Here is a 26,190-nt window from a genome sequence, read left to right as displayed (position 1 = left end):
GTGCCCATCCCCCTCAAAACCCAAACATTCACTCCTTCCAACCACATCCAGCCCCAAAACTTTGTGTTTTTGGGTTGAACACCCCCTTTTTCTTGTACAGGACCCCCTCAGTGACCCTCTTCCCTCCCTCTCTGCCTCTCACTCTCTCTCTCTCTCTCTGTTTCTATCTGGGAGCAGTGAGAGCACCATTGCTCAGGCTCCGATTGAAAAGAGAACATATACAATGGGGTCTTTCTCAGTCCCTCTCTGTCGCCATTAAAGACCCTGGGAACACAACACTGTCCACAGAGCCACCCTTAAAGGGCCAGTGAGACCCAGGTCTTCCCAACCTGTGTCCCAGCACCTCCCATCATTTTCATGGGAAAAGGAAAAAATACAGGAATCTAATAGCAAATCAGTTATTCATGAATGATGTGCAATTCTGCAGGACCTTCTCCCAGGCAACAAGCAGCAGCATCTCCTCCATCCAAACACAGACCATCACCTGAGACATCACAGTCTGCAACAACACAACAAAGCCTGTGCTGATGGGAATCAGGGGGTGTTTATTTAGACTACAGCTGATGCTGCCTCAGTCTGTTTTGGCTGAAATAGTATTTATAATGAAATTCCCAGACATTCTGATGACATAGCCAGGTCCTGTAGAGCAGCAATAAATCCGAACAGAATAGTCTGAATGGTGTTACTTTGTTGTGACAAGTTCTTGGTCTCTTCCTGTCATCCCAGCCTTCAATGGGCAGGATTTTCTCCTCTCGGCTGCCTGTCATTGTAAATAACATACTGATATGCCTGATTATATAAAGGTTGAGACATTTTTAACAATAGCAAGGTAATAAAACCCACATAGTAACAGGACTTGACATATTTTCACTTCACATATTATTTATTGTCTTCAGATCAGTGATGGTTTTTATTAGAAGGCAGCTGTTTCAGGTTTTTCAGCTAGTCCCAGCAAGAAGGTGAGAAGCCTGTTACTTTTTAGTATTTACACTATGCTGTGTGTTTCAGCCTGCTGGCCCTGCTCACATTGTATCAAATGAAAAATAGTTATTTTGTTATTTCAAGACCTCCTGAAACAACAAACTCATACTTCATGTAGGCCTAATTAAACAGGTAGTAACTATGGTGCTGTGATTATTAAGCACTGCTTAGGATACAAATATGAGAATTAGAACTAAAGAAGTGGCAGATAAAGCAAAGTTGCTGCTGTTCAATAGACAATGTCTCACTTATTTATAAGCAAACATACTGATTTCTAATCTGCCTGGTCAGCATGTCTTTAACAGGCTCAGACTGACGCATATACTTTGTTGTGAGCGGGAAACAGGTGACTTGACTGGATTTATTACAAGTTGTGTGTCAGTAAAAAGCGAATGGGGGTTTGTACTGAGACAATCGGCATGCTGCAGACTTTCTCACATCCTCACAGAAAGGGGGAGACTTAGGAGGCGGGGGAAGAGGCGGAGGGTGGAAGGAGCTTGAGTTGAGGAATGTGAGTCCTGTTTGAAGGGGGCGAGGGAAGAGAAAGAGCCGGGGGAAAGTCTGAGGGAGTCTGAGGGGACCGGAGGGGCAGGAGAGAGAGACTTTAAACGGCAGACCGCAGGAAACACTGGGTTAAAAATACTCCCTCGGTTGTCAGAAGTAAACCAGGCTGTGGACAACAATCAGCGGCCGAAGGTTTAGAGCGCGTTTCAGTGTGTTTCTGTAATGAAAAGTTTGGAGAGTTGTGCGTAAAGGGATCAATCAAAACAACAAGGGTGAACACGACAAGACGCCGGAGCAGCGCAACGAGTTTTTCCACAGTCTGTCTCCGTTGAAGGGGAACTGAAACGACGCTTTGGTCACATCTTCTGTCTGAGTCCAAGAAAAGGTTTGGTACGAAGCACAGCCTGAGATCTGTGAGCTGCTGAGATGCGGTGATGGAGTCCAGTGATTCAAAGATGACTGCTCGTCTCCTGCAGCGCCTTTTCAGTGGCGGCCTCATGTCAAGAAAACCAAACTGGTCAAACTTGTCACTTTTGATTCTCACCGTCATTTTGTCCCGTTGGAGCCCAGTAACCGCAGGAGCCCTGACAGGTAATGTTGATCTGGCACGGTGCGGCTGCAGCTTTTTAATCCAGTCTGATTCTTATTTGCCAAGTTTAGCGCGAGAAAAAACGTAATGAGTAATTATCGCTGTCAGGCTTCTGCTACTAACTCATTAAATCACTTTGCCTTAGGATGGAGAGTGCTGCCACAGCTTTAAGTGCGTTCATGTGGCCCACATAAGGGATTTACTACAGCCAGAAGAGCCTTTTAAAACTGGGTGATCAAAGAAAACAAATAAAGGGGGGCTTTTATTGGTTCATGCAGGCCGTGGATTGTTAATACTTCGACTCAAAGTGCATGTTGAGCTGAAGGTGACTCAGTGACAGCAGGTAAAAGGTGATCGGAGCCAGTTTGTTTTTCCGGTCATTAAAGCTACTGCTGCAGCACTTGGATGGAAGCATGAAGCCCCCTGTCAGACCTCCACCTGTCAGCCTGTGTGTTTTGAGCTGTACTTATGCACTTAGGAGACATATGAGCAGGAGCGACAGAAATGACTAGACATTGCTGAGATTTATAAGCCCAGACTAATGGTTTCAAATGAGAATTTTTCCTGATGTCTCAGTTCCTATTAGGATTTAGGGATGGCTGGGGCCCAGGAGTGAGGGGATGTCAGGGATGAGGAGGGTTTCATTGGTGCAAATGCTTCGGTTTGTGAGTCAGAGCTGCTCTGACTCTGACTCAGTGAAATGATGGATGTGGAAAGGGGGCAAGAGTGGTGGAGAAAGAGGTGGGAGGGGAGGTGATATAATGTGTAGCAATGAATCCAAAGAATGGCATGAAAAGGAGGCTAAATGAGAAAAGGGCAAAGGCACAGCAGTGAATGCAGGGGCTGAATTACGTCGCATTAAAAAGCCTAAAAGAAAGGAGGGAGTGAGAACAAGATAAATGCTCAGACAGTGTTGGGTATTTTTGGTATGTGCAAGTCCACTGACATTTAACATCTAAGCATTTTCCATGCGAAAGAGAAGAAGAGTAGAGGGGGCAGAGAGAGTGAGAGCATGAAAAAAGTGTGAGACCTTGAGAGAATTCAGTCGACAAAAGGGAGGAGATGGAGCAGTTAAGCAGAAATGAATCAGTGGAGACAAGCTTCACAGGCACTTTGACCACCACATGTTCTCTCAGCTACCACCGCATTCTCATAAAAGCTTTACAAGCTTATTATTATATAAGCGCAGCACTAAGAGACTGGAAGAACGTAGGGCTGTTTTTGTTAAATATGACAGAAGAAGACGAGCTCAGCCAAACTTGAAAATAAAGGGTGGGATGACTTTTAACACCAAAAAAACACACAGAGGCAGAGAGGTGGCAAAAGCTTTGCTCACAACCTCACAGAAGCAGCTTTTTGAATGCTGGCTTTTATATGTGTGTATACATTTAATGCAGATTTACAGAATCTACTTCGGAGTAAATTAAGTGCTGCGTCTTTCCTCTTTACATTACAGCTCTGTTTTCAGCAGCTAAATTATGTGTGTGAGAGATAAGTTGCAGTCCTCTGGGCTCACAGCAAAGGGGTTAGAGGTCAAAGGTTGTCCATGAAATAGACTAGGAGGGCAGCCTGACAAGCTTGAGACAATCTTTACATGCATCACTCAGTGAAATAAGTGTGATTTATTCTTGTCCTGAAATATAGGGGCACAAGTCACGTTGGAACATTGTCAAATCTTTTGTGTATTTTATCAAGCCAAGGAGTTGTTGAGCCTTTCCCTGTCCAACACCAGAGATGCTTAGCATTCTTCTGATGCTGTATGAGAACGAAAAGAAATTCAGTAGGAGAGATTTATGCCCATCATATGTTTGTGTCTTTGGCAGCTTTGTGTGTAACAGAGATAAAGGCCATTCTTCTACTCGTTTGAACCAGCAGGGATGCCCTGCCCTCTCTGTTCAGTGTCTTAAACATAACAAAAAGCAGAGCAAGTTAATACTCCTCATATTTCTGTCGAGCCTCTCCTCATCATTTGTGGATGTTAAACAGATTTGCAGGCATCTTGGCAGACAACCTGCAGGCCGATCATTGCTGTTGAGAGAAACCCTGAATATGTTTAGTGCTTGAGCTGAGTTCTCTGTGCTCTGACGCTGCTGGATCAGCAGGGGCAGCCGTCCTCTAACAAGGAGTCTTTGTCCCAGTGTCAGCTTGTCCTTCTCAGGTCAGCCCTTCTATCAGTGAGGGTCACAACATGACTGACTCATTCAAAAACCAGTTTGGTTGGTGGATAAGCTCTGGGCTTACCTGGTGTTATCCTGTCTCAGCAGTGTCAAAATCAACATGTTAATCAGACCTAGCACCAAACTAAGTAAAACTTTTAGTGCTGAAAATATGAGTTGATCAATTGATAAGTCAATAGTTTTGGTAATCAATTAAGCCTTCATTTAAATTTGCTTGGTCCAGCTTCTCAGATATCAGGATGTGCTGCTCTCACTGCAGGTGAAATATTTCTCAGTTTTGTTGTTTGAACAAAACAATGTGAACATCTGATACACTCTAATTATAATAATAGCAGGGTAGTTTATCAAGTTATTGCCCTGCTATTATTTATGGTGCCTTTAATTGTAAATAGCTTTTTTAAAGAGTTGTTGTTCATAATTATAGAAACATATGGATTTTTAAAATGATTAATTTTTAATTTATTAATAATAATCATTAGTATTTAAATTATTATTTGTTTTGTCCATTTCTACACTGTTTGACAGCAGCACAATCCCAGCTCTAGTAGCATAGCATCTTTAGCAAGGAAAGCTGGAATGATTATTGTGGTAAAATAACACAACATTTTTCAACTAAAACTGAATCATGTTGTAAATGTGGGCACTGTAAGGTTTGTTTAGTCAGCAAGAGGAAAAAACTATTCCCTTTTCTTTCTCTTAATCCAAGATTTGGAGTTTGAGAGGAGTCCTTCTATTGTCATCTCTTCGCTGGGCAAACCTGTTAAGATGCACTGCACCCTGAAGGGGACTGGGGGTGAGGAAGAGGACCCCCCTGATGTGCTCTGGCTGAGAGACAGTGTGCCACTTCAGTACGCAGACACCAACCAGTTCCAAGTCCATACTGGCAGTAACAGTTGGACGATCATGAGCACGCTGAGGTAGGTTGCAGTTTTGTCTGCTTCACTTGCTGCATGAGACCAAATGATCAATGTTCCTCTGTGGTGAGGCAGCCACACCTGGCCTAAAGCTGTCACACATGCATCTGCTGTGATTGTATTTCCAGTTCCTCCACTCTATGCTTTCACCTGGCTTAACCAGTACTGTTGCTGGATTACTGAACCCTGTTGTCCTCCACCTCTGAGCCTGAAAGAAATTATATATTCCAACAAAATCCCATGTGTCTTTGCTACTGTAGCTTAATGTACTGTGTGGTATGATTGGACAGAATCTGGAAGGAAAATGATCAGACTATCATCCTGTTTTGTCACTGTGGTTTGTCACTGTTTTACCTTGAAGGAACCTTTGAAACCCTGTCCTTTTTCACTCGTAACAGCATTGAAAAGGTCCAACTTCTTGACATGGGCACCTATCAATGTGCAGTCCAATCAGGAAGCCAGCAGGTTTTGTCTGAGGAGGGGCGCATTCAGCTGGAGGGTGAGTTGACATATACAAAGATAGTTGCAAAAATAAGCATGCTTCAGCTGAGTGATACAGTCTGCAAAGGAGTCTAGAGTCTGATTCAGCTTATTCTCTCTCAGGCCTTCCTCATTTCTCTGTGGAGCCCCATCACATGTCTGTAGTGGCCAACGTATCCCTGAGCCTGAGCTGTGTGGCCCACGGTCCTCCAGAGCCAGTCAGGGTCATGTGGCTGCAGGACGGCACTCCACTCAACTCCCTGACAGACCCAGGGGCCCTGTCACCCTCTACACTCAACCTCACAGGTATAACTGCACCTCAGCACTTATTTTTAGACTCACTTTACACTGAGAGCACCCAATATTCATTGGGAAGTAAATACATCTGGGACTTGATATTTGTTCAGTCTATAAAACATGATCAGAAACTAGAATCTGCCCCATGGCATGATGCCAGAACTCAATGTGATGTCTTCAGACACAAAGAGATTTTGTTTACTACTTGAAAAAATCGATATTTGAAAACCTTGAACCAGAAAATGTTTGGTATTTTGCTAAATAAGTAAATTAAGCAATTATTCCATCATTAAAATAATTACCTAAACAGTAATTTCACCTCTCATTTCTAATTCTAGTCAAGTAAGAAGTTGCTGTCAGCATTTTGTGGCCCCAGGTAGCAGCATTTTTAAATGACTAGAGACAAGGCAATTTTAAACTCATCGGTTTTCATTGAATCCATTTATGTGGATTACAATGTGCTGCTTCAAAAGCTACACAGCAACTATCTTCAAAGATTTTAAAATCCCCCCTCAGTGACTTAAGCAAAACCACCAAATAACCACCCTCCCCAGAGAGAGCAGCCTGGCTGGATCAGTGCCAGTGGATCCATTCAGGACTCACTGTGTGGCTGATGGATAAAAAGACAGAGCAGCAGAGACAGTTGAGAGAAGTAAAATAGATGGGCAGAGGATGCAGCAAGATAAAGGAAAGAAACAGAAAAAGGATGTGGGCCCTGAATGCAAACCACAGCTGCATGCCAGGGACTAGCTGATCTGTGTTAAGTCCAGTAGTAGGAGGTGAGGCAGAACAGACTGAGTCAGAAGGAAAGTGGGGGGAGCTGGTGGCAACGGTCGGGTCAAGGATCTGGTTTGACTCATCAGAGCAGGCTGCCTGTTGCTGACCAGAACCCGTTTAACGGTAACCAACACTCAACTCTCTGGAATGGACAGCTGCTCTGGCAGACCACAGGACCAAATGAAGGCAAAACAAATCATTCTTCCATAGGCCCATAAAGAAAAATAGCACAACCCAATAAGGAATCAAAGACAGGGCATGGCCCTGTAAATTCAAGTTTGAGGAGCCAAAGACCTTTTGCTCCTCATCCATCTCTTTAAGGGCAGAAACTCAGACTAACTTAAACATAATATCCTCCTCTTTTTAAATAGCTTCTTTTTTGTGATCACTGTCCTAGAAAAGTCAGCACTTTGAACCTCATTGTCATTATACGTTTTAAAGTAGGTGCTGAAATATTGAATTCATTCATCAACCATTTTCCAGCTTGTTTTAGCTTCTCAGATCAGAGAATACTTTCCAATTTAAATATTATATTGAAAAATGAAATACCTTTGCACTTTGAGTTGTTGCAGATAACACTAACATTCTGAAAACATACCCTCCTAGAATTTTTTATGGGTATTTTTTAAGTATTTTACTTATATCAGCCAAGAAAAGGGAGCACAGGAGTTGTACTGTGTCATGCTCAGCTGACAGTAACACTGCTGCTCAATATATAGACACTCATGAGCTCAGGATTCTTCCTGTTGACCGATTGTGACATGGGGTGTACTGATGGGGAAGGAAAGGGCAAGTGGCACAATCTTGAGATGGCCTGATGAGCACTTCATTCACACACATAGCCAGTGGTCATCGCTCCCACCCTCTGTTTCCTCTCTCACCCCCCCCCCCCCCACCATGGGTCGTACCCTGTGTTCTTTTTCCGGCTGCAACACAATGGAGGCATGGTGCCGTCAGTGCAGAACAACACACTGCATGATTCTGTGTCTGTGGCTGATTGACAATGTCAGGGTGTTAGATAACTGGTAAAACTTGAATGTCACATGTTTCAGTGTGTGTGGTTGTGTTGTATTGAGGAATGACTCAAGTGTGTGAGTATGCTGTGAGTCACTTAGCGAGGCCACGCACTCTCTTGTTTTTGCCCCCTTCAGAGGAGCCCCAGCCTCCTGAAGGCAGCAGCTCAGTGTTTTACACCTGGACCTCAACACGGCCGAGCTCTTTGTTCTCAAAACTGCACAGCAGCACTGCTCTGTTCAACCATTCTTTTCATGGATTTTAGAATGAGTCTGTGTGAGCTGAAGTCAAATGTTCTGGTTGTGACTTGCTCTAAACATGCATTTTCACCAAGTAAATTGCAGGTCAAAAGAGATCTAGGTTAAAAAAAATGTGTGAGAAGCAAAGGCTTTTTAGAAATCAGGTAACAATGAAAATATATGTAAACAAGATGCCACCAAATTTAACACAGTTTTAACTTAGCTATCCCCCAAGGTGTTTTTGGCATGGATTGATTTTTTCATTAAGATTTACCATCTATATCAGCATAGCTGATTTAAAAAGTCTTGAAACACTGAGGAAGGTCTATGGGTCAAGATTTTCTTATTAATACAAAATCAGATAAAAATATTATTGCTTCCATTTTGATAAAATCTGGAATTATAATAAATGTTCACACCCAGTTCTGACAGTAAAAAGCGATAAATATTAAGCTGACATGGGTTTTGTAATCACAAGTGAAAGGTTTTAAATTCAAGCTGATAAATCACTGATTTAACAAGATGAGAAAGTGTCAGCTGGAGGGGTTGCTGAAACTATATGGGACTGTTTTACTTTTCAGAGGCCGTGCCTGCTGCTCTGAGTTTGATGAAATGTGGCAGAAAGACGCTTCACACTAATTGGTGCAAGATGTGTTTAAATGATTCCTGACAGACACTTTTATTTTTTTGTAATAAAAATAGAAAAATAGAATAGGTGCTCCCGTCGGCCTAAAGTGCAGCCAGTGTTTCCTAAAAATGATGGTGGTTATTGTGTCTCTCAAAAATCATATTAAGGCCACATATTAAACCTATAACTAATCCTAATACTGATGACAGAGATTATGTTACCTTATGGAAACTATTAGGCTCACAGCATTCTCACTTCAGCTTGCACCATCACAGCATTTCTCACATCAGCAATATGTGCAAGTCAGCAGCTGAGCAAGGATTCTTGGTTTTCAAAAGACCCAAATGTTCCTGCTTCACACATGCATGTTGTTTAATTTTCCCATCCAGGTTTGAACAGGACCAGCACCTTCTCTTGTGAGGCCTATAACGGTAAAGGTGTGGCCACCTCTGGATCTGGCACCATCACTGGTGAGTGTCGCAAAAACACTTCATTCATTCTTTTCATTCAGTGTGGATATAGTTTTCTTCTGTTTAAAATGGTTAGTTGTTTTATGTTTATTGAGTCTTTCTTTCGTGTCTTTCTGGATTTCTTTAGTTCTCCCATCGCAGCCTCAGAATCTGAGAGCTGTGGAAATAACTCAGACCAGTCTCCAGTTATCATGGCAGCCTGGTTTTGGAGGCGACTACCCAATAATCCGTTGCTCTGTTCAGGTGAGACAATTTCAGGGAAACCTAGAAGGAGAATACCACACATAGCTGAGAAAACTAGTCACTGAGCCTAGCCTAAAATCACTGCAACTGTTTGACCTGCATGTTAAACAAACACACCACTCACTCTTTATTTGCAGGACTGATTCTGAAGACCAGTGTTAACTTTTCCAAGTGTAACTTTAAAGAAAAGAGAGCTTGCTTCTCTTTTCTTCTCTTAGCTCATCCTCAACCCCTCCCTGCTTTATGTCTATACCAGTGGATCAGGTTTCACGCTGGGAAAGTGGCCTCCTGGACCGATCTTTTGTAGCACCACTCCCTCTCTGTCAGTGTTTTCTGCCACTATCCTGCTCTGTGGCCATTACAGCTCGTAGCTGAGAGCAGGAACATTTTGGAGAAGGGAGTAATGCAGCACCACCCCTAAATGTCTGGTTCTAATAAAGCTGCCCCTCATACCTCTCGCCGTTCTTGCCCTTCCCTCCCCACACCCCCTCCGCCCTTCACCCTCACAAGGGAACAAGACGAGGGGCGAGTTCTGCAGAATGGGGCAAAAATCTGAATTTAACGGTTCATTGTGTGGTGAAGAGAAACATGAAAAAAGCGACAGTGAGGAGAGCAGAAAGATGTTACTGTGCTCCACAAATGGAAGTAGGAGGAAAGAAAGGCGGAGTGGAGCTGAAAGAAAGAAATAAAGATGAAGTTAAAGAAAAGAGGAGAAGGCAGTGACAGCAGGTATTGGGAGTCTGAGCCATACGAGGGGAATGCAGGCTGAAGTGTGACTCAGGCCTGAGCTGTGTTATTTGATTAAACTCATAACATGCTTGTTTACAGGCTGGATAGTGACTCATCAAGTCAAGAATGACTCACACACACACACACAAACACACACACATCCATACACTTATCACTCATACAACTTAATATTCCTTGGAATCAGACCCTATAACTCACACCATGAGGAGATTTGAAATAGTCAAAGCAGTGCAGCACTTCACCTGCTACTCTGCGTGGCTGCTTATTTGATCTGTTGTGTGTAAGCGTTCAGCTATGAGTGGAAAGCTCAGCCTGTGAAGTGCAGCTTGCAGCCTGCAGGGGCTGTTTGATAAAACAGAGAACAATGGCCCAGATTGTGAACTTTAATGTGGTTTTAAGATTTCTGCAATGAAGAATTTTTATGTTCCTCTTAAAATGTGTTTACCACAGAATGTTTGCAGAGACAGCAGGTTTCTGCCTGTGATTTTTGGTTAATGAGTTCTGCTTTTGGTGCACCTTGCTGAGCTAGGCTCATGTTCAAAACAGCAAAGAACCAGATTTTACACAACACTTGACAATTAACACATTATGACCATCCCCTACCCCCACTTTACATAGGATCCTTCCTTCTGTTTTCTTCCTCAATGCTTCATACCCAGTCCTGTCATACTGAGCATCTACAGAACGATAAGACTGGAAAAATAACAAGTAGATTGTAGAAAGTGAATAACTGAAAAGCTGTGACGTATCATTTCACAAAATGTAACTCCAGCTGCAGGCAGTAACACCTTTATGTTTGTTATCTGAATGTTCCAGGCCAAACACTCAGGAGATCCCTTCAGAGCAGGCCCAGATAAGATGATCCACAATCAGAATGTGAATATCCCACCAGCCACCCATCTCATTGGGGACCTGGAGCCCCACAGCCTCTATGCTGTCAGGGTGGCCTGCCACAGCAGCCAAGGGCCATCTGACTGGTCGTCCTGGGTAGAACTACGCACCAAAGAAGGAGGTGAGCACCTCCCAAGAGAGGACATGTTTTTGTTCACCCTGGATGTCTTGGGTCTGTGTGTGTGTCTACTTGTAGTTCTATCTTTGTGAGGACCATTTTGGCCTTAATTCTATCTGAGTGAGGACATTTTCGCCAGTTCTCACTTTTTCAGAATCCTATTTGGGGGTTAATACTTTTAGCTTTTAGGGTTAAGGTTAGAATTATGTTTAGGTAACGTTAGGGTTGAGCTTAGGCATTTAGTTGTGATAAGTAAGGCTAGTGTAAGGGTCTAGGAAACATAGGAGCATTGAGTGTTCTCACAAGGATAGAAGCACAAATGTGTGTGTGTGTGTGTGTGTGTATGTGTGTGTGTGTGTGTGGGACTCACTTTTGAAGTGAGTCAAGGTCGAGGCTGTGTTATCTGGCTACTGATTGAGCTCCAAGTCTGCTACACAACAGTTAGCAGACACGGCAGAGAGATGCTTCTTACGCTGCATTGGTCTGTGCCAAGGGTGATTTTATTGGCCTGTGAGGTAATGTGTATGTTAGCAGTGCACCTTTAAACATAAATGCCCAGTTTATGTTAGGTTTGAATACCAGGAGAATTCATCAGTCTATAGATCTGATATTAATTATATATATTTATTTAATTATATAGAATATTTATTTTTGTTCAGAAAGTAATTACCTTGTGCTTGCCTTGATTTCACAAAGTCACCCACAGTGGGCCCTGGGTGACAGCAGTCACATTCATGCCATTTGACTGTTGAATGAAAGGAGTTTAAACACTTAAAGGGACACTCTGAATAATCAGGAAAACTTAGTGGTTCTCTAAAAGTGTCTTTGATTCAGGACACTAAGCTTGTTATGAGCTGAACTAGATTAACTAGTGAAACAGTGTTTCAGTTCTCCTAAGTTAGCCTAGACTTTGTGAGAACATACTATATGATAACAAGGAGTTGGAGAGTCAGGTTTCAGTGTACCGTTAGTTGATATTCCTTCTTGTGCCCCTTTAACTCAGCCTGTGTTTATGAAGAATACCAGACAAGAGTGGCAGTGCCTCTGCTCTAATGTAAACGCCTGAGGTAGAAGGCAGGCTAGTATTGAAGGGATGGAGGAGGTGGAGATGGAGACAGGGAGAGGGAGGGAGGACGGTGAACTCTCCTGAAAGGCTTCAGTTAGGATTGCAGCTCTCCGTCCAAGCGGTAATGCTAGGCTGCTGTGTGCTTGAGTTTAAACTGAGGTGGGATTTTCCATGCCAGCTCATGCTGTCTCTATCCCAGGATGAATAGGAATGGAAACATTGTCCACTAAGAGGAGAGATATGCCACAGGAGGGATGATGGGGGCTTTCCATAATGGAAGCTGCTTATAATTTTGAAAATGCTTCAACACAGCGTTTCTCATGAACAGAAAAATGCAGAGGTAGCACTCTGAGCCACTGTAATGGAGACTCCTGAAGGATGCAAAGTGGTTTTAGACTTTCAGTTCTTCATTTAATAAAGTTGTAGTTTGTTTCATTTCTGCGTAAAAAAAGCCTCGGTTATATAATAGTTTTTTCATTCTGTGTCTGGCAGTTCTCTCTGCACTTGTCCTAATGACTCAGAGGATTGAAAAACAAAAGATAACTGGTGGTCAGATATAGTTCAGGGGCTGCTGAAGGTCAAAGGGAATGGGAGAATAAAAGGGAGAGGTAGACTGTTCACAGCTCAGCCATATTTTCCATCTTCCTCTGGGGTTACAGTGCTGAAGACAAAAGTCCCATAAAGCTCTGCTGTTGAGCCATACATCTTTTTGAGTCTCTTTCTGCTCCATTTGTTTCTCATTAATAAACTGTGCAGATATATGCTGCACTATCTTTAACATGTGTCATCCTGGCAGATATCTCCATTTGCTGCTCCTCCACCTCCTCCTTAATTTGTAAGTTTTTCTATTCATTACAGACTTCCCTCTTTCTCCTGCCAGCTCTTTTTTGTTCTCACATCCATCTATTTCCATCAAGTAGACTGGGCTAACTTGCTTCTATTTTGTTCCAACAGTCTTTTTCTAATCAGATCCTACAAAGATCGTTGAAGAATTTATTTCCTGCATCTCCAAACAGGCTGAACAATTTTTTTCTTAATCCAGTCTTTCACCCGTCACTCTTTCATGTCTCATTTCCATGCTTTTTTTGACCCCAGATGATTTTTCCTCCTAGAGTACACAGCAAGGCACTGTGGGAATAAACAAAAAAGTGGTTTGATGGTGGGAGTAGGCAAGGAATGGATGGAAGAGTAGGGAAACAGGGAAAGGGGTTCTTTGAGAAAACACTCATTTTGCTATTTTCCCAAAGCCCACTATTTTCCCCAGAGGCTGAGAGGAAGGGCTGGTTGGTGGGAGAGGAAGCAAAATGACCCATGTCACTCTCCAAATCCTAAAGCTGCAATAAGATTGTGTTTTACATCAGTTCTGTAACTGTATTTTCCTTTTGCATCCTAAAGTATGGAATCTTTCCTAAACAAAGTGAATGAACTAGACCAACTCTTGATAAAATTATAAAATGCTTAGAAGAAAAGGATCATTGTGCACTCACACCACTTACACTACGCACTTTGTCGCACTGAAAAGGCAAATAGACTCCTGATTCCCTCTTCAGAAGTGAGGCCAGGATGAATTCAGAGTTAGGGGACACCCAGACTCACCGTCCCGATGGAAGTGAGTCATGACGAAGTAGCTCAAAACACATACGTGTCACATTTACGTGTGTTTGATTCTGCTGCCAGCAAAATGAATCACAATCCCTACATAGCTGAATGGACCCATTCTCTACTGCCTTAAAAAAGGAAGCGAGGTGCATGTTCTTAAAAGTCGTGACTTTTTTTTTTTTTGGTGCTCCGACTGATCGGTGTAGTGTGTTTAGTGTGTTTTTATTTATGGCAGGCAGACTCTAGATGCAGGGTTATGAGTCAGTTTTTGGCTGAAAGAGATCTCTTTCCTATCCACGTGTTGGCCCATGTGGAGGCTAACCAGAGTAACCTGCCTCCAAACAGTGTTTCAGTGCTTCCGAGCGTGGTTTTCCAAGACTGCTTTTTCAATAGCATGCAACAGGTTGTGAAAGAGTACGCCGTTAATGCAGATGTTAGTCTCTGCTGTTGTGAACTTTTATTGTGGCTCAAAAGTGTTTGTTTCTCAGCCCCTTGCCAAGCCTGGGTTGCGTTCATGTGGAAGACAAAGGAGCAACATGGGGCTTTTTTTCCAGCATTCCACCCGCACACATCTCAGTTTTTGGCTTTCATTTGAAACTTCACAAATCTTGCAACTTCTGTTTTTTCAAAGTGAAACTGTTTTTTTTTCCATTACGTTTTACAACTACAACAAACACTTCTGTTCACTTGAACTCACAGGTCCATGACAAAAAAGTCATTATAACTAAGAGGGCAGGGAGGGAAAGTGTGGAAAGACTGAGATGGAATCATGTTGGATGGGAGACTGAAAAAGGGATGAAGACGGGAGGAGAAAGAGAGAAGGAGCGAGCGGGCAGGCAATAAAGACGCAGAGTAGGAGGCAGATAGAGACCGACAGATGACGGAGCATAGGTGGAGACGAACTGCTGGAACAAACTTGACTTGGAGGTTGTTTTTGTTGCCGCTGGCAGGCAGAACAGGGACTACATGTGGAAACAATCAGCCGCCAAACGCTTCCTGATAACATCATCCATAGGCTGGGCCATGTTTCCCAAACTCACAGACTTAGTGTGTGTGTGTGTGTGTGTGTGTGTGTGTGTGTGTGTGTGTGTCTGTGTGTGTGTAAGCCTTCACAAAGAGTGAGAAGCAAAGACAAAGAGAGCCTTACGGAAAGGTTCTTGGACTTCTGTGCTATCCAAAGCCTCAATGACACACACACACACACACACACACACACACACACACACACCTAAATTCCTCATGCTATTTCTAGCATATTATTCAGTTAGATTTTCTCTGGAAGTTTCTGCTGCCAGCAGCCTTTTTCACTCTGCTCCAGAGAGCCAGAATAGAAAAAGGCAGTTGAGAGAATACAGCAGAAAAAGGGACCGACAAAAGGACAGAGGAGGAAGACACAGGCCTGTGTGTGTCTTCGTGTGAGTTCGTCCAACCATGCTGACCCAGAGAGAGCACATTGGCTCCTGAGCTCAGCTGCATGTGGTGCCCCTAGCTAGTCTTTTTGTCCTAATAAAGCTGAATTCTCCACATTCTTTGACATCTCCTCTTTCCAGCTGTTGTAGTTGTCCACACCCTAGAGGCTCCAGGCTGTCAAAACAAGCCAAGTCTGGCTAACCCTCAGTCCACTGACCCCAGGCCGCCAAGCCCATGGACTCCTCTTCCCTAGCCAAAATGCTTTGACACAAACACGCTGCACCATGAGCTAGCTGTTACATGTTTCTCTAACCTAGAACATATCCTACATGTAAAACTGTGAAATACCTGAATGTCCTGGTGCTTGTTGTGTTTTAGTGCCAGAAAACCCACCTGTCAATGTGACTGCGGTACTAAACGGGACAGAGGTGCTGATGACGTGGGAGGGGCCTCCAGGAAAGCTGAACGGAGAACTACAGGGCTACATGGTGGAGTACAGCACACCTGGCACCCAGCAGGTCAGTCAGCCACACTCACTCTCACGACACAACAGAAACTTACAAAACCATAAAATCCTGACAGTCCTGCCTCCTGTTGTTCTTTCGTCCACAGTTCCTTGTGGATACTAGGTTGAACGCTGAACTGTTAATCAATCTGTCGGCACCGCTGTCCAATGTATCTTTTCGAGTCTGTGCCTATACAGGGGCAGGTCAAGGACCCTGGACCCACACACAGACTCTGATGCTTATTACTCCTGGTGAGTATAAAAAAAACTCATTTGTGCTGCAAAAACAATAAATAACATTGTTTTAATGTGTAAAATGTAAAGGAATTACCTTCAAAACTGTGATTTGTAAGAAACAGTTCACCTTAAGAGAATCTTGTAGTGATCCTGACCAATTTTTAGAAAGTGTTGAACATTATTTCATATACGTTCTGCAGCCATGAATGTGTTATTTTAGTTTTTACAAAGACTAATGTTCTTCTGAAAGTCACAACATTAATATGAGTTACGTTTTCTTTTACTCCCATAGAAATGGAGGAGTTTAGAGGTGAGTATTAACCACGTTTCCATACGCAAAGCTACAAACACTCTGTCCTGTAACCTCTCACAATGACATGGTGACAGTGGACATGAGCTCACGGTGCTTTTCCTACCACAGGACTTCTCTTTCTCATTCGCTATCACTGGGTTCCTCCAGGATAGTTCCTTCCTGCGTATTTCAGAAAAAAAAGGAAGGAAAAGAAAAAAGAGAAGAGAGGATCTCTGAGAGACTAGAAAGGAGAACAGGGGTCTGTGGGTGAATGGGGAAACGCATCATAAATATTTATAACAGGCAGGAAGAGTGCAGCATCTCTGTTTGCTTAGTCTAATAGCACCCGGCAGACAATACAAACAACAAGAATGGCAGACGAGCAGAGGCAGGGAAAGTTGGGGGAGGTTGAGACTGAAAGGGAGGAAAAGTTGAAAACAGTGGGTGGAGGTTGTTGTGAGAGGGAGGACAGAAAGAACTCTGTTTTCAAAAATAGAAATAAAATAACATTTTTAGTAAGAACAAATATTCAGATTCAGCTTAACAAATATAGAGGGCAGCACTGAGGACCAGTTGATACATATTTACCCCATGATGATGCTGCCTGTGTATGTAAGAACTATACGCTGTATTAGGGGTAGAACAGCAGTTGAAGTCAAGTGAATGAATCTTGCCATAATTTAAGGAGCATTTCCCCAACAACAGAAAACAAAAAAAGCAACTGAATGTTTGAATTTCATACTGGGATATTTTTTTTACCACTGTATTACAAGGCATCTCTGACAGAGACGTTCACAAATCAGTCAGAAGCCTTTAAATTAGAATCAGAGTCTAGTCTGAAGTCTCTAACTCAATCTCTACTGCAATAGCATGTTTTATCCAGTTTAATTACTGTTATGAGGTTATAATATAGGAACCTCTAAGTCTAAGGGTTTTGAAATCTGTACTTGAAGGTACAACATATAGTATGACTGGCTGAGCTGTGTAGCTGTGTAGTTTGCAGACACATGCTGTGGTTTTTACAGAGGGATTTAAAAACCAAAACTTTCCTCCTACGAAAACTCTCAGCATTTTGCCATTTCCTGAAAGCCTCTTACTGTTCACCAGTCAAAAACTACATAAAGCAGTCATATGTTCTATGGCCAGTGATATGGCATACATTAATAAATAACACACCATTAGATTTTCCCCTTGTCTCTCATTAACCTAATCCTAAATCCACTTCACTTTAAAAGACTCACATTACTACACTCACATCTATGTCTCCCCCCCTCCCTCAGGTCCGTCATCGCCCCCGGCCTTTTCCTGGCACTGGTGGTATGTGGTGATGGCCATTGCCGGCGCCGTTTCCATAGCTGTGTTCATGGCTGTTTATGTGGCCAAACTACGACGCAAGGAGACTCGTTTTGGGTGTGTAGGCTGATAGTGCTCATCATGGGTGTAAGGGAGGAACTTAATATCTTTGCCAAACCAAGAAGTTTGATTTTTTTTTCACTTCTGTGACCTACTTGACTCACTTGTGTATGCATAGTGAAGCATTTTGGAGGAGTAGAAGAGATCTGTTTCAAAAGAGCCCCAGTCATTCTTGAGTTTTAGAGCAGTGCCATGCTTTCATGCTTTTATGCATCTGCTGGTCTTGACCTGTCATTGCATGCACAGGGAGGCGTTTGAACCCATGATGGAGAGCGGAGAACTGGTGGTCAGGTACCGCGCTCGTCGTACCTACAGCCGCAGGACTACAGAAGCAACATGTGAGTTCCTCTTTCTGCCTCAGCATGTTCCTTAGAAAGATGATACTTTATATTTGCACTCGATGGTCCTTACAGTAAGAGATACTGTGAGAGACATGCCCAAACCTGCCAGGGTAGATAATGATGACAAAAATCACATAATAGCATCTCCTCATGCCCTGGGACTGGATTCACCAGTTCACTGGAAGAAAATCTTTGGCTGTCACGACACACAATGAGAGCTTTTCTCCATATTTCAAGAAAGGAATCACAGTTTGATTGGTTCACCAAAGGCACAAACACGAACAACTAATTAATGCCCCACAGCTGTGAAAACAGCCCTGGAGTGTTCACTCAGCTGACTTACACCACCATAACACTGTTCCTCTGAAAGTTGTGAAGCAGATTCATCCATGAAGTTACGCCCTGTGCAATCAGGTGTGAACAACAGGATGAAATTTGTTTACTGATAAAGCCAAGCAAGGTGGGGAAAGGAAGATGAACCTTTGAGATAACAGCACACTGGCGAGGTGGACGATGCGGGAAAGGGCATATAGTTACATCATGTCCCACTTCAAAGTATGGATTTCAAAACTTCAGTCTTAAAAAACATTAAGTGTGTAAAATGAAAGGGAAAGAGAGGTGGAGATAATGTGTTCTCTGAATGAATGGTTGAAATACAGTGGAATTAAGGGAAGGGGTCAGATTGGAGGGATTTGGGCGGACTTTATGCTGCTAATCTTGACTAGTCATTTTGATCAATATGCAGGACCAAGCTGAATCCTGGAGCTCCAGTTATGGCATGCTTCGGGTAAAAGCTGGTCACGCTAGCATGTGTTGGAACATGCCTGAGGACTGAGCACATTGTTGTCCGACATGTGACAGATTGATAACATTGGAGCAGCTGGAGGGGGATCTCTGAACATGTCATTCCCTTGTTATATCATGGCCCAGATGTGAAAACAGAGTTAACATCTGTAGTACGATCTGCTTGCCACCATACAGCTCAGTGACAGCCAGCAGAAGTATTTAAACTTAAATCTCTCACCTCATCTCCTACCAATTAAGTCTTTGTGTTTCGGGGAAAATTTTGATTCATTGTGAACTCTAGTTCAACTATTTTAGAAACTAATGGACCATTTTAAGAACCAGTATTAAACATTTGGAACAAGGCTTTTGAGTATGTTTAAAAGTGCTATTTGCATATAACAATAAATAACAGGAAATCTTCAAAGATCTGATGCCCATTTTGGTGATTTTTAAAAGTAAACAGAATTGTTTTAGTTCAGTTACAGTCCTAGTTTCATTGTTATTTATGTCTGGTAGTGTTTATTAACATTTTGTTTTTGGCTGAACGTTGTGTGTTGTGGCTTTGGAAAAATAAATGAGTCCGTTTAGTGCAAACTGGATGTTTTTCTCTCTTTTCTGGGCAGTTCGTTGAAGTGCTGAGGGCTACAAACACCATTAAAGCTTGTTATTATTTGTCCTCAGTGAACAGCCTGGGAATCAGTGATGAACTGAAGCAGAAACTCCAAGATGTAATGGTGGACAGACATAAACTAACCCTGGGAAAGACACTGGGAGAAGGTACTGCTTTGTTTTTGGTTTTGAACTATGTGCATGTTATATTTCGGTGACAGCTTGGAGTCAGTATGCACAGTATCAGTACAGAGAGTGCCTGACAAACAAGGTGAAAAGGCATATGTAAACACTTCTATATCAGTGATGATACAGAGTACAGAGTAAGGACTTATCTCCAGTTATTTCCATCTATTCTGAGCCTGGGTATAGTATAACAGTGTGATAGAGTTGTAGTACTGTAGGGTTGGGAAACTAACTACTCTGAATAAGACAGTTAATATTGTTGCATATAAAATTGCACATGAACTGAGTGATTGTGTTTTCATTTCTTTCTTTAGGGGAGTTTGGCTCAGTGATGGAAGGGCTGCTGACTCAGGAGGAGTCTGTTCTCAAAGTTGCTGTCAAGACTATGAAGAGTGAGTAGTCAGTAAACCTACTCAGCAATCAACACAATGAATCCTTTCATCTTGGGAACATAGGCCATTTGATAGACAGCCCCATGGGTCAAAAATTAAGTGTTATGTGCAAAAAGCTCAGTTTCTGATCAGAAAACTGACAAAGAAGGGGCTTGTTGAAAATACTGGCAGAAGAAAAAGTTGACCCCAAATAAGGTGTAGTGCCAAAGTAAAGACAATTGTATAAAACACCCATGTGGAGGGGAAAAGCTGAATTTTGGAGGGACTAAGACTTGGGAAGGGAGGACCTCCCTCTTCTGTGAGGGTACCAGTTTAAAGTTGTGGTGACAAAGTTAAAACAAACTTAACTGTAAAAACTGCAAACACATTCATACTTTAATAAACACAGGAACCAGAACACTCTCTGAAATAGAAGTTTATTTTTTACCCTTGAAACTTCTCAACCTGACCATTTCAGTGCTGTCTTACCCACTGAGCTGTACAAAAACATGTGGTCTCCTCTGTACCGTCTTTCAGTTGCCATCTGTACCCGCTCAGAGATGGAGGATTTTCTCCGTGAGGCTGCCTGTATGAAGGAGTTTGACCACCCCAATGTCATGAGGCTTCTAGGTGAGTCAGGACTCATACTGCTTGGCCCTTTAAGATACTGTATTGTTTAAGTAGTAAATACAAAACTGAGCTGTTTAGAGTGTGAGCAAAAGTGTGTTACAGCTCAGTGTGAAGTCAAAGTGTATAATTCTGAGCCAAAGTGTTTTTCCAGGTGTGTGCCTGCAGACTGTAGAGAGTGAAGGTTACCCCTCCCCGGTGGTCATCCTGCCCTATATGAAACATGGAGACCTGCACAGCTATCTGCTATACTCAAGACTGGGAGACTGCCCTGTGGTTAGTCTGATTACAAATGAAAGCACCAAGTCAGGCCACCACTTAACGATATAATGGGTTCAGGGTTTATAAGTTCACATGAATGTCTGTCAGAAAAAAAGGATCCAAAGTTCAAGATAGATGTAAAGTATTTGTTAGAATGAGTCCCCAGCCACACCTTTTTGGCAGCACATACACTGAGATCATGAAAACACAAGATATTTGCTATCTGCGTTTCCACTTATTAATGGATGAAGTGCTATACGCAGTAAGTCCCTGAAGAGCACAGTTGAGAAACATAAGCCTAATCAAAACAACATTTCTACCAAATGTTGAAACATCCATGAGTTCTGCAAACATTCAAAAAACACAGTGGCGCTGAACTCTATACTTCCCAGAGGAGCAGGCTGTTAGGATCTGGAGCAGGGAGCGTTCAGTTCAGACTGATCACAGGACCTTAAGGAGATGTGCTCTAGTGCCCTCTAATGTGCAGAAACTGTCATCTGCGGTCAACGTGTGAATATAACCTTTTTCTTTGTGTGATGTCCTGCAGTACCTCCCATCTCAAATGCTGGTAAAGTTTATGACTGATATTGCCCGGGGCATGGAGTACCTCAGCGGCAAAAACTTCATCCACAGAGACCTGGCTGCTCGCAACTGCATGTAAGCACAATCTCTGCTTCTGCTTTTTACACTCCCAGTTCCTGTTATGTGCTCTCACTTACTCTTTCTCTTTCCCTTTTATCCTCCATCCAACATTCAAGAAAATATTCAAGAACTAAACCGGACCAGAATACTATTCAAAGTAACTTTTTGGACAGAGAAGCAATATATAAATACATGAAGGCTAACATGATGTCTGTAGTTAAAGCTGTTTGTTAGGGGAAAGCATGTCAGAATTGCAAAATTTGACTAGATGTATTTCAAACACAGTTTGAATGCCCCCACTCACACTCTGTCTCCATGTCTCAGGTTGAATGAGAATATGAATGTATGTGTGGCTGACTTTGGCCTATCCAAGAAGATCTACAATGGAGACTACTACAGACAGGGACGAATCTCCAAGATGCCAGTCAAATGGATCGCTATCGAAAGTTTGGCTGACCGCGTCTACACCACAAAGAGTGATGTTGTGAGTTCAGCTATTGTGTGTTTTGTATTGTATTAATTATGTTTTATAGCACTGTGGGGAGCAAAACAATAATCCCAATTAGGGTAATAGTCAGTTTTACATTGAAGAGCTGTTGCTTATAATTAGAATCACACATTGGCTAAAGTGACAATAATTAAAGTGGACTCAAAAGATTAAAAGGACACTGAAACAATTATCATAACTTCACGAAGCTTAATTCTCTACTGCCCATCTGTATGTTCAGTGGTTTTAATGAATGATCATTTCACCAGTATATAACTAACTACATTCATTTTATTCGAGCCTTTGGAGCCTCAGCGAGGGTGACAGCATCAAAAGGAAGCACTACATTTTAGAAATATTTTTGCAAGACTTTTTAGCTGACTGAGCACATGGGAAAGTTTTTATATTTTCATATTTCTTCCACAATTGTAGTAGTTCTCTGTCACAGAAGAAAGTGCTATACCAGCACCTTATCGAGCTGCCTATCATGTCTGTAGGGTATTTGAGAATCACTAACAGATTATCCTTTACAAAATCGATAGAATATCCTCAACATTTGTCCTCACATTTGAGTCTAATTTAATTTTATTCAGTAGGAAATTTGTAATGTGTTTATGCTTTAAAAGTGACTAATAGCCCCACAACCTCAGAGATTCAGTTGTACATGTTTTCAGTAGAATATACTGTGTCCCATTACCAACATCTGTGATAGATATTAACAGCAACAGATGGTACTATTACTGTATGCACTGTGTGTTTGAGGGGCCCTGGTGTCCATGCACACGTGAAAACATTTCCCCCAAAATGCAAGCATTACATATTATGTCCATACTTTAGCATCTTATTTGTAAAGATGCAAAGTCTGGAAAGCCTGAACTGGTTATTTGTCAAATGGAGATTCATGTTTGAGTAGGGTTTGGCATTAGGACCTAAAGGAATTCAAAACTCCTTAACCCTTCTTCCTTTCTGTCTCAGTGGTCATTTGGAGTCACCATGTGGGAGATCGCCACACGGGGCCAGACTCCATACCCTGGGGTTGAAAACAGTGAGATTTATGATTACTTAAGACAGGGAAACCGTCTCAAACAGCCTCCAGACTGTCTGGACAGCATGTGAGTGTCATCTCCTTCACTGCATACTCCTCAGCTAATGATGAACTGCCTTGGAAATCTTTTCAGTTCTCATTGGAAGTACATTTTTCTAACAGCAGTCATGACTAGAGGATAATAATGATTCCTATTTGCTTTAAATGTTGATGCTTTGGATTTTTGTTCCATGTTTCTTAAAGATTTTTTCAGAAACACTTTTACTGAACTGCTTTGTTCAAAAACATAAATATTTTCAGTTTGAAAAAGCTTGCACACTCTCTAGTACTAAGCTTAAGACACAAAATTATGATTTCTTAGTATATTAAATGAATTTTGTTGTTTTATTGTAATTTTATGGTGTCATGGTTTCTTAATTATATCCTAGGAAATTCCTAGTTATATGAATAATGGAGACCTTCTGCAAATATATTTGAATTTGTAAGAAATGTACAAGTAAAAACAACAGAAAATAGCTTTAACATGCTTTAACACTAAATACTCATTAATCCTATCTTTGACCCCTTAAGCTATGCCCTGATGTTCTCCTGCTGGCTGTTGAGTCCAAAGGATCGCCCATCATTTGAGTCCCTGCGCTGTGAGCTGGAAAAGGCCCTTGAAGATCTTCCAGACCTCCAGGACCCAGATGAGATCCTGTATGTCAACATGGATGAGTCCTCAATGGAGCTTGGGGCTGTTGGTGGTCGTGACCCCATTGGGGTACCACCTCCTCTTTGCCTGAAGGGCCTGGACTCTGTGACCACAGTAGAAGTCCACCACCCCAACCGCTATGTCCTCTGTCCCCAACACGAAACCAACAGAGCCCTCTCTGACTCCCTGGAGAGTCTGGACATGCCGGTGTCATCCTCTACAGCTACACTGCCTCTTCAGCCATCATGCCATTCCACTCCCAACACCACCCCGGCTCCCACACCCACTGTAGAGCTGCTGGAGGACAGGGAAGGATCCAGGAAAGTGTCCTGGTAATGAGGGCTTCACTCTTACAAACATGACAGGACAGGTCACTACCAAAATGTGTCATCCTTTCACCCCAGTCCAAGTAGATCCGGCCTCTTGCTACTGACTGTAAGAAACCATTTGTGCCCTTATTTACATATTTTGCACAAACAGCCAAAGTCATTCCAAGAAAGTGAGTGACTGAGAGAAACTGCCCCCTCTCTAATGAAATGAGCACATATCTAAGTGAGTGTAAAAGTAAATGTGTGATTGCTGTAGCAGGATGAACACTGTTACCAGCAATAGACAGTGGGTGAACAAGTTTAGAGCAGTTGTTGCCTACATACACTGCAGCACTATCAGAGAAAAGCATTCCTAGCCGCTATTGCAATAAAGCGCCATATCTGCACAACTACCTGTACACAGTAGAATGAGCTTCTCTACATTATTAAGCTAAAAACTCAAATGAGTTTCTGAAACCAGCTCAGACACTGCCAGGCTGAACTGACAGCTCTACAGACTCAGGAGCTTGAACTTCAGTGAGTACACGCTAACATAGAGAACTTGCAGCACCCAAGAAAACTGCTCCTCTGATGAAGGTACTTCTCCTACCTGAACCCCTCCTGCCTAACAAAGACAAAAAAAATTATTCAAGGATTGAATAATTTGTGGAAGATATCTTCAGCTGTAAAAAGTCACAACAGAAGAATTTGAAAAACCTCCACCTCATACATAAAATAACATGCAATAGTTTGGATTGCAGCCTAATGTAGCGCTCTAACCGTCTGTATCTTCTGGGGTTTTACTGCTAGTTGTGTACGAGGAACTGTGAGCTACTACAGTTCACACAAGGCGACTCTTTCCTCACTGACAGGAGGGACACCTGTGCAAAACTTGATTCAACTAGTCTGTACATCTCTGTCATATCTCAGGAAGCTGAGACTTAGCTCTACAAGTACAGAGAGGCGCTGGTCAAAACAAGAGGGTACACATAATCAGATGTGACCGGATGGACTGAGAGTAGGTACGGACATGATGGAGTTATCCAAGGCAAATAGCAGGATGCGCTCCTCACCTTTGTTTTTCCTCAAGCACAGTGTTATTACATATTTTTGATGCTGATCTTTGTTTTTCTACAACTTTGCACTAATGTTTTTATATCAGTATGTTTATATTTGTATATTCTCTATGCTTTTTTCATTTTGTGTTTTAATTGTGTACTTTTTCAGTCATCCAGTAGACACCTCTGTTCACATGTTAACAACTTGCGTATTCATAAAGGCAGAGAACAAAGTCTGTGAAATTATAACAGAGAATGTTGAAGTAGTGTTTTCCATACAGCAAATACAGGGAGACTGGGAAACATGACTAGCCTCACCATCTGACATCATCCTTTATTTCGGGGAGATATTTTTGTTACTTAAGGTTAGCACTGTAAATAGAAGTCTACTTACTGGCAGAATCAAGAAGGAGGTGACAAAGCAGCTGCTGAAAACCAAACACATGTACAGAAGTTAAGACTAAACCTTTGTTCTGAGGAAGGTCGCCAGCAACCTCATGTAATGCATGCACTTCTGTCATTGGGCTGCACTTGACCATATTCCAACACACATTTGGGAGAACATCAGTTTCAATGAGGTGCTGTGTTTCTGTGTACCTCAGAGGTACTTATGTTATACCTGTAGCATTTCTGTTATTAAGTGCACATTTCTTGCAAATACCTTTGGTACTGTCAACTCAGCTAGTGGTATTTCTACATCGTTTTTGAGCCAGAGGCACTGGTCTGATTTGGACTGTGTAAATATTTTACCACTTTTTTTTAATGCAGACACACCTACTGTTTTATAGCAGTCGTTGTGTTTGGAACAGTTTGGCCTTTAAATTATTTTTTGGACAAAAAAAAAAAGATCTTCCAAAAAAACAGAAACTCCTAGAATTTTCAGAAACAAACTCCTTCTAGGTTAAATAGTGCCCGCACACACACACACACACACACACAGTACAACTGCACCAAGTGCCTTTGGAAAGCCAGTATTTTGCGTTATAATAATGTGTGTATGGTTTTGATTCTCCTGGTGTGTTGAATTGGGAGAAGACTGTACTATAATATATCTTTATATTGTCTCTGCCATGAATTGTAAACAACCTTTTATACAGTAGCTACAGTATTTTGTATTAGAAATAAATATGTTCATTCATAAATGAACTGTAATACTCATCATATTCATATCAATGTGTTAGTAA

At 42.2% G+C, this 26,190-nt stretch overlaps 1 protein-coding gene across 1 annotated transcript; it reads left to right on the top strand.

Annotated features, from left to right (window-relative positions):
• The first annotated feature begins 1,517 nt into the window (after positions 1-1,517).
• On the top strand, positions 1,518-26,152 carry axl (AXL receptor tyrosine kinase). The gene is made up of 20 exons (XM_026317732.2): positions 1,518-2,076; positions 4,958-5,168; positions 5,564-5,664; positions 5,769-5,951; positions 8,990-9,070; positions 9,198-9,313; positions 10,880-11,075; positions 15,526-15,665; positions 15,760-15,904; positions 16,182-16,199; positions 17,462-17,591; positions 17,841-17,932; positions 19,403-19,498; positions 19,831-19,908; positions 20,425-20,517; positions 20,669-20,790; positions 21,323-21,432; positions 21,742-21,901; positions 22,880-23,016; positions 23,520-26,152. The coding sequence occupies exons 1-20, from the start codon at positions 1,920-1,922 to the stop codon at positions 23,974-23,976; spliced, it is 2,823 nt and encodes a 940-aa protein (XP_026173517.1). The 5' UTR covers positions 1,518-1,919; the 3' UTR covers positions 23,977-26,152.
• Positions 26,153-26,190: the final 38 nt, after the last annotated feature.

This window comes from Mastacembelus armatus, chromosome 13 (assembly GCF_900324485.2).
Source record: "Mastacembelus armatus chromosome 13, fMasArm1.2, whole genome shotgun sequence".
Lineage (NCBI taxonomy): Eukaryota > Metazoa > Chordata > Actinopteri > Synbranchiformes > Mastacembelidae > Mastacembelus > Mastacembelus armatus.
The sequence above is the reverse complement of the archived record's forward strand: the minus strand, read 5'-3'. Positions and strand labels throughout refer to the sequence as shown.